A 9528-nucleotide genomic window follows, 5' to 3' on the forward strand; every position below is an offset into this window, starting at 1 on the left:
GAGGATTTACCAGGATGTTGCCTGGAATGGAGAATAGGTCGTACGAGGATAGGTTGAGAGTGCTAGACCCTTTCTCATTGGAACGGCGAAGGATGAGGGGTGACTTGATAGAGGTTTATAAAATGATCAGGGGAATAGATAGAGTAGACAGTCAGAGACTTTTTCCCCGGGTACAACAGAGTGTTACAAGGGGACATAAATTTAAGGTGAAGGGTGGAAGGTATAGGGGGGGATGTCAGGGGTAGGTTCTTTACCCAGAGAGTAGTGAGGGCATGGAATGCGCTGCCTGTGGGAGTGGCAGAGTCAGGATCATTGGTGACCTTTAAGCGGCAATTGGATAGGTACATGGATAGGTGCTTAAGCTAGGACAAATGTTCGGCACAACATCGTGGGCCGAAGCGCCTGTTCTGTGCTGTATTGTTTTATGTTTAAAGCTTGGAATATAATGCGGCAAAATGAGGGCAACTCACATAAAACATCCCCCATGCTCCGATAGTGGGAGCATGGGGATTTCAACCGGGGTTTACAGATGCCACTTTCAAACTCTGGAGATCCAGGGATATCTCTTGTTTAGGGGATCTATTTAAAGAAGGGGTCCTGATGTCTTTTGAACAGCTGCGTCAGAAATTCAGATTACCTAATGGAGACCTCTTTCGTTACTTCCAAATTCTAGATTACATACAGAAGAAGACTATGTTATTAGATAGTCTTTATAAATCAGACAGAGAATGTAGAGTGCTATGGCCAATGGGGGTATCTTCCGTCAGTACTATTTATCATTTACTACATGATGAAGTATCGGGACATATGGACAATCTGCTTAAAACATGGAATCAGGATTTGGGACGAGAAATCTCTATAGAAATGTGGAATGACATTTGGGAAAACGCCAGAAGAACTACAATCTGCAACAGAACTCAGGCTATCCAGCTGAAGATACTTCACAGGGCCCATATAGCACCGGATCGATTGGCAAAATTTAAGACAGGAGCATCTCCAATGTGTCCCAAATGTAAAATAGAGGTGGGCACTCTTGTACATTGCCTATGGACCTGTCATAAGATCCGTAGATATTGGACTAAACTAGCAAGTGCTGTGACAGAAATCTTAGGAACGGAAATTAGAGTGGACCTGATATCTCTCCTTTTGGGCTTTTCGAACTTACCCTCCCTGGATGTGCACAGGAAGAGATTATTTTCTATTCTCTCTTTCTGTGCAAGGAAAAATATTTTGGTAAACTGGGTGGCTGAGGGACCCCCTGGACTTTCAAATTGGCACAGATTAATTATGGAATGTATTCCTCTTGACTTCCTTACAAATATGGTGCACAAAAAGACCGAATTATTCCATAAAATATGGCAGCCCTTCTTGAATTATATGAATACAGATATTTCGGCCATCTTAACAAGGGCTTTTATTTAATTGAGATGGCGAACCTGGCTGGTCCGGGGTCCCTTGGGAGAGGAATCCCGCACGAATATGGGTTTTGTTATGATTTGATGTTAATACATTTCGAGGAGAAAGTGAGGTCTGCAGATGCTGGAGATCAAAGTTGAAACTTTATTGCTGGAACAGCACAGCAGGTCAGGCAGCATCCAGGGAATTCCTATTCCCTGGATGCTGCCTGACCTGCTGTGCTGTTCCAGCAATAAAGTTAATACATTTCGAGCATGTATCTCACTACCCAATTTCTGTGTTATCCATCGTTTTTTTCCTCTTATTTGAAAAATGTAAGAGACTTAATTATACACTCTGGTTAGTTATAGGTTAGATTAGTAGTTAGTTGAGTTTTGTTTTTTTTCCTCTGTATTTTTCTTTTGTTAAATTTTGGTTATTATTTATTTAAGATTTAATTGTATATCAATGTTTATACTTGGGTTTTTTTTATTTTGTAAACTTGTAAAAATGTTAAATTTTCAATAAAAATATCTAAAAAAAAAAGACCTCTTTGTCCCTACTCTCTGTCTGCTGCCAGTCAGCCAATCCACCATCCATACCAGTACCATGCCTCTAAAGTCATGGGCTCTTATCTTATTTAGCAGACTCCTGTGTGGTCCTCTGGAAATCCAAAAAGGTCACATCCACTGGCTCTCCTTTGTTTAATCTACTCGTTACTTCCTCAAAGAATTCTGACAGATTTTGTCAGGCATGACCTCTCCTTGACAAAATCGTACTGACTCCGCACTGTTTTAGCATGCACTTCCAAATTCACCACAATCTCATCCTTAATAATGGTCTCCAAAATCCTACCAACAACCAAGGTCAGGCTAACCGGCTTATTGTTTCAACTCTTCTGTCTCCCTTCCTCTCAAACAGGGGTGTGACATTAGCCATTTTCCAGTCCTCGGGGACCCTCCCTGACTTTAGTGATTCTTGAAAGATCACCACCAATACCTCTATAATCTCCACCTTCAGACCTTTCAGCTTCCTGTGCACCTTCTCCTTAGTGATGGCCACCATGCTCACCTCTGCCCTCAATTCTCAAAATTCTCATATGCTGGTGTCTTACACAGTGAAGACTGATGCAAAGTACCTATTCAGTTCCTCCACCATTTCTTTGTTCCCCACTTCTCCAGCCTCATTTTCCAGCAGTCCAATGTCCACTCTTGCCTTTCTTATGTCTTAGATATCTAAAAGAACTCTAGTATTTTTCTTTTATATTACTAAGTAGCTTACTCCCATATTTCATCATTTCCCCTGCCCTATTGCTTTTTTGGTTATCCCTTGTTGGTTTTTAAAGATTTCCCCGGATGTTGCCTGGTCTGGAGGGAAGGTCTTATGAGGAAAGACCAAGAGACTTGGGTCTGATCTCATTGGAAAGAAGAAGGCTAAGAGGGAATTTGATAGAGACATACAGGATGATCAGAGGATTAAATAGGGTAGAGAGTGATAAGGGCGTGGAATGCCCTACCTGCCAATGTAGTAAACTCAGCCACATAGGAGAGATTTAAACAATCCTTGGATAAGTACATGGATGATGATGGGATAGTGTAGGGGGACGAGCTGAAAATAGTTCACAGGTCGGCGCAACATCGAGGGCCGAAGAGCCTGTTCTGCACTGTATTGTTCTATCCCAGTCCTCTGGCTTCCCACTAACCTTCACCACATTGTATGGTTTTTCCTTTGGCCTTTATGCTGTCCCTGCCTTCCCTTGCCAGTCACGGTTGCCTCATCCTCCCCTTAGTGTGTTTCTTCTTCCTTGGGATGAGTTTCTGCTGTGTCTCCTGAGTTACCCTCAGAAACTCCTGCCATTGCTGCCCCACTGCCTTCCCCACCAGGCTCTCCTTCCAATCAACTCTGGCCAGCTCCTCCCTCATGTCTTCGTAGTTACCTTTACTCAACTGTGATACCGTTACACTGGATTCCAGTCTCTCCCTCTCAAACTGCTGGGTGAATTCTGTCACACTGTGTCCTCTGTGTTCCTTCACCTTAAGCCCCAAATCAAGTCTACTCCACTACACATCATCAAATCTAGAACTGCCTGCTCCCTAGTGGGGTCTACAACAAGCTGCTCCAAAAAGCCATTTCATAGATGAAATGATTCCACAGAGACCAGAATCCCATCATCAAGTCACCCTTTATTTACACATGAACAGTTCTTGACAGTGATACTGCCTCATACAGAGTCAGACGAGAATGTTAGTATCACTGACACGCAACTATTTTATGTCAGCCAGAATTCCCTAATTGGACCAGATCAACAGCCCCAATCAGGGAACTCATATGATATGGTGTCCAACTGGCTGACCTCATTACAAGCACTACATCCCTCCCAGAGGTCAGCTCTTTTTCTTGGAGAGCGTCTTGGGGCGTTTTAGCCCCCAGTCAGGTTCCTCTGACTTGGTGTCTGACATGGGTGTTGTGTAACAAATAGGAGCTTGCCTCTTGTGCCAGAAGCACCTTGGCAGAATTTCACCCTCTTTTTCCAGTGGCAAAGGCATCTTCAAGTCATATTATTTGAAAACAGACTCTCCACACCAACCAGACATCCCAACCTGACCCAGACCCATTTGCTGGCTTTTGGCCCATACCCCACTGAATCCTTCCGATTCAGATATCCATCCAAATGCCTTTTAAAAGTTGTATTTGTTCTAGCTTCCACAATTTCCTCTGGCAGCTCATTCCATACATGCAGCTGTATACTTTTATCAGGCCCATCTCTGATTCAGAGGATTCATCAATGTTTGATTGAGAGGGAGAATCCATGAGTTCTGGCAGCATTTCTGACAGTTCTGAGGGACAGGACATGTTTAGAAGAATTTAAATTTGCAGATTTCACATGGTCCACATGCTTATTCAGGACAATCATACCTACCCAAACTTTATAAATCACTGGTCCTAACCTCACGTCGTCAATGCCTCTTACCTATGTGGGGCTATTTCTGTGATAGAACATAGAACATAGAACAATACAGCGCAGAACAGGCCCTTCGGCCCTCGATGTTGCGCCGAATGTGAACTATTCTCAGCTCGTCCCCCTACACTATCCCAAAATCATCCATGCGCTTATCGAAGGATTGTTTAAATCTCCCTAATGTGCTGTGTTAACTACATTAGCAGGTAGGGCATTCCACGCCCTTACCACTCTCTGTGTAAAGAACCTGCCTCTGACATCTGTCTTAAATCTATCACCCATCAATGTGTAGTTATGCCCCCTCGTACAAGCTGACGTAGGAAAAGGTCTTTCACTGTCTACCCTATCTAACCTCTGATCATCTTGTATGTCTCTATTAAATCCCCTCTCAGCCTTTCCTCATAAGACCTTCGCTCCAGACTAGGCAACATCCTGTAAATTTCCTCTGCACCTTTTCCAATGCTTCCACATCCTTCCTGTAATGGGGCGACCAGAACTGTACACAATATTTCAAGTGTGGCCGCACCAGCGTTTTGTACAATTGCAGCATGATATTGCGGTTCCAGAACTCAATCCCTCTACCAATGAAACCTAACACACCATATGCCTTCTTCACAGTACTATCCACCTGGGTGGCAACTTTCAGGGATCTATGTACATGGACTCCAAGATCCCTCTGCACATCCACACTACCAAGAATCTTTCCATGGACCCAGTACTGTGCCTTCTTGTTATTCTTCCCAAAGTGCATCACCTCACATTTAGCTGCGTTGAACTCCATTTGCCACCTCTCAGCCCAATTCTGCAGTTTATCCAAGTCCCCCTGCAACCTGTAACATTCTTCCCAAACTGTCCACGACTCCACTGACTTTAGTGTCGTCTGCAAATTTACTAATCCATCGTCAACTGCCCTACCCTCATCTACATGTTTGGTCACCTTCTCAAAAAACTCAATGAGGTTTGTGAGACGTGACCTGCCCTTGACGAAACCATGTTGACTATCTGAAATCAAATTGTTGCTTGCTAGATGATTATAAATCTTATCTCTTATAATCCTTTCCAAAACCTTTCCTACAACAGAAGTAAGGCTCACTATTCTATAATTACCTGGGTCATCTCTGCTGCCCTTCTTGAACAATGGCACATTTGCAATACTCCAGTCCTCAGGCACTAAATCTGTAGACAATGACGACTCAAATATCAAAGCCAACAGCTCTGCTATCTTCTCCCTAGCTTCCCAGAGAATCCTCAGATAAATCCCATTCGGTCCAGGGGGCTTGTCTACTTAACAACAAACTTAGGCCCCTGTATCAAATGGTCTCTCGCTTGGCAGAGTCTTGGGTTTTGACTCATTGGGGTTCCTGATGCCATTTCACCCTAACACCTCCCAAAGGTTGGAAAGATTAGACTTAACCTGGTGTGGAGTCTTCTACCCATCAGCAACTCTGGTGTTCTTTCTACAGATGTATGTGGAGTGGTCCTACAATCAAGAAAGAACCATGACATCTTGGTATCTAGTGAGGCAGTAGGCTCTCTTCAAGCTAGCTATTGGATGATGGCTGATAAGGGACTGGCCGAATATGTCAAATCCCATTCAACTTTAAGAAATAACCAAATGCCCTGCTGGTAAACGATGGCCCATTATCTGTGACCAACAGTTCTGAGACTCCATGTCTTGCAAAAGATGTACTTAGTTTTCCTATCGTCCTTCAAGTCTTTGATGAATGGAACCTACGCATGTCCAACCACTGAGTGGCTGTCTACAAAGACAAAGAACAACGAACCCGTAGACGTGGGGGAGCTGCTGGCAGTAATGCCTGTCCTTATTGACACCCTGGGCACTGCCCCACAAAAGTGGCTATGTCTGCGTCCAAGCCTGACCACCAGACCAACTCTTCGCCAACATCTTCATTTTGGAGATTCCTGGATGGCCCTAGAAGAATTCAGTATTTAATGGCATCCTTGGCTCAGGACAATCAGTCTTGCTTCCTGCATCAATATAGCATCTTCTACCGTGAGCTGGTCTCTCCGGGTCCTTGAAGATTTACATTCTAGTTGTGAAGGTCCTTTGGTTTCCCATCAATACCAGCTGTTTCAGTTTGGAAAGGACTGGATTTTTGTGCATCCAAAATCTGACATTGTTGGCTGTAACTGGGAGCGTGTACAGAAAATGTAACATCATTACAGACTCTTGTACTGGGGTATCACCGGGGCTGTATCTTCTAATGGGAAGCTGCCCAATGCACCTGCATTCACTACTTGGCCTCCCAGATGGTGTTCTCACTTATAATTATAAGCACTTGGCATTACTGCCTTGTCCTCTTTAATCAGACCAAGTAGGTGTTTGTGGTCAGTGACTATCACAAATTTTCATCCATAACATATTTGGTGGAACTTCCTTACTCCAAATTTGACCGCCAATCCTTCTTTCTCTATCTGGGTGTATTTACTCTGCCTTAGCCAAAGTCCTGGATATGTAAGCTAATGGCCATTCATCTGCATTGGGCCACCATTATGTCAGATCTTTCTTGGGACCATAATGTGCCAACACATTACACAATGATAGCTGCTTCTTTACTTCATTGTAAGCTGGGGCCTGACCATGCAACCATTTCCAAGGCTGACCATTTTCTTTTAGGAGTTCTTGCCAAGGTGCCAAGTTGGATGCTGGGTTATGTATGAATTTTTCATAATAATTTACAGCTCAAGAAATTACCTAAGCTCCTGAATAGACGTGGGAGTCTGGGCAACTTTGATTGCCCTCACTCTATACTCCAACAGAGTGCAACCCGTCTGGTCCACTCTGTAGCACAAGTAGGTCACTTGGGGTTAGGGAACACATTTTTTCCCTTTTTAGGCATAAAAAATGCCATCGTAAAATGCCTTAGGACTATATCCAAGTTCTCTAAATATTCCTTTCTGGTTTTCCCTTTTAGCAGGTTGTCGTGTAAGTAAATAATGACCTGAGGTAGACCTTGCAAAAGGTTCTCCATCATCCATTGAAAAATTGAACAGGCTGACAATACCTCAAATGGCAGTCTCATGTATTGGAACAAGCCCTTGTAGCACACTTCTGGGAATGCTGGTCGAACCACAATTGCAAGTAAGTGTGGCTCATGAAGGACAGCCCCACCTCCAGTTTTGCACATTAATCCTCTATCCAAGGGTCTTTGTTTTATCCAGCTGTGAAAAGCAGTTCAATTTGTTCAAAATCCCCATCAAGGTGAACTGTCTGACTGGTCTTCAAAATTGATAATACTGGTGCTGCCCATTGGACTGGTTTGATGATTCCTTCACTTTCCAGCTTTCTGATTTCTGCCTCTACGGCAAATGGCACTGGACAGGCCTTGTATAGTGACAGAATTGCTGGTCAACTGGCAAGGTGGCCTTGGCTCCTCAGAAGAGCCAGGAGGACACATGAGAAGTTGTTGGCGGATAGGATCAGGGTAAACCCTAAGGCTTTCTATAGGTATTTAAGGAATAAAAGAATGACGAGAGTAAGATTAGGGCCAATCAAGGATAGTAGTGGGAAGTTATGTGCGAAGTCAGAGGAGATCGGGAAAGCAAAAAAATGAATATTTTTCAACAGTTGTCGAAGAGAATACTGAGATACAGGCTACCAGACTAGGTGGGATTGAGGTTCACAAGGAAGAGGTATTAGAAATCCTGCAGAGTGTGAAAATAGATAAGTCCCCTGAGCCAGATGGGATTTATCCTAGGATCCTCTGGGAAGCCAGGGAGGAGATTGCCGAGCCTTTGGCATTGATCTTTAAATTGTCATTGTCTACAGGAATAGTGCCAGAAGACTGGAGGATAGCAAATATGGTTCCCCTGTTCAAGAAGGGGTTAGAGACAATCCGGGTAATTATACACCAGTAGGCCTTACTTCAGTTGTTGGTTAAGTCTTGGAAAAGGTTATAAGAGATAGGATTTATAATCATCGAGAAAATAATAATTTGATTAGGGATAGTCAGCACGGTTTGGTGAAGGGTAGGTCGTGCCTCACAAACCTTATTGAGTTCTTTGAGAAGGTGACCAAACAGGAAGATGAGTGTAAACTGGTTGATGTGGTGCATATGGATTTCAGCAAGGCGTTCGATAAGGTTCCCCACAGTAGGCTATTGTACAAAATGTGGAGGAATGGGATTGTGGGAGATACAGCAGATTGGATCAGTGATTGGCTTGCTGAAAGAAGACAGAGGGTGGTGGGTGATGGGTGATGGGAAATGTACATCCTGGAGTCCAGTTACCAGTGGTGTACCGCAAGGGTCGGTGTTGGGTCCACTGCTATTCGTCATTTTTATAAACGACCTGGACGAGGGCGTAGAAGGGTGGGTTAGTAAATTTGCAGACGACACGAAGGTCGGTGGAGTTGTGGATAGTGACGAAGGATGTTGTAGGTTACAGAAAGATATAGATAAGCTGCACAGCTGAGCTGAGAGGTGACAAATGGAGTTTAATGCGGACAAGTGTGAGGTGATTCACTTTGGTCGGAGTAACCGGAATGCAAAGTACTGGGCTCATGGTAAGATTCTTGGTAGTGTAGATGAGCAGAGAGATCTCGGTGTCCAGGTACACAGATCTTTGCAAGTCGTCACCCAGGTTGACAGGGTTGTTAAGAAGGCATATAGTGTTTTAGCTTTTATTAATAGAGGGATCGAGTTCCGGAACCATGAGGTTATGCTACAGCTGTACAAAACTCTGGTGCGGCCGCACTTGGAATATTGTGTACAGTTCTGGTCACCGCATTATGAGGAGGATGTGGAAGGTTTGGAAAGGGTGCAGAGGAGATTTACTAGGATGTTGCCTGGTATGGAGGAATATTGTGTACAGTTCTGGTCACCGCATTATGAGGAGGATGTGGAAGGTTTGGAAAGGGTGCAGAGGAGATTTACTAGGATGTTGCCTGGTATGGAGGGAAGGTCTTACGAGGAAAGGTTGAGGGACTTGAGGCTATTTTCGTTAGAGAGAAGGAGGTCGAGAGGTGACTTAATAGAGACATATAGTTAGATAGGTGGACAGGGAGAGCCTTTTTCCAAGTATGGTGACGGCGAGCACGAGGGGGCATAGCTTTAAATTGAGGGATGATAGATATAGGACAGATGTCAGAGGTAGTTTCTTTACTCAGAGAGTAGTAAGGATATGGAATGCTTTGCCTGCAACGGTAGTAGATT

The 9528-nt window shown here is 44.0% G+C and overlaps 1 protein-coding gene across 6 annotated transcripts in view; it reads right to left on the minus strand.

Moving 5' to 3' along the window:
• Window positions 1-9528, minus strand: part of mospd1 (motile sperm domain containing 1) — a 68607-nt gene that overhangs the window by 18345 nt on the left and 40734 nt on the right. For 2 of the 6 annotated variants that reach the window (XM_043714351.1, XM_043714350.1), the window contains exon 6: window positions 3355-4232. The exons of 2 other annotated variants lie outside the window; for them this stretch is intronic. In XM_043714351.1, the coding sequence (XP_043570286.1) occupies window positions 4051-4232 (182 nt within the window). In that variant the 3' untranslated portion in view covers window positions 3355-4050. Of the gene's footprint in view, window positions 1-3115; window positions 4233-9528 lie in introns of those variants that run through there. 2 more of the 6 variants (XM_043714359.1, XM_043714353.1) reach the window with 2 other exon arrangements.

This window comes from Chiloscyllium plagiosum, chromosome 24, assembly GCF_004010195.1.
Source record: "Chiloscyllium plagiosum isolate BGI_BamShark_2017 chromosome 24, ASM401019v2, whole genome shotgun sequence".
In the NCBI taxonomy this organism is placed as follows: Eukaryota; Metazoa; Chordata; class Chondrichthyes; order Orectolobiformes; family Hemiscylliidae; genus Chiloscyllium; species Chiloscyllium plagiosum.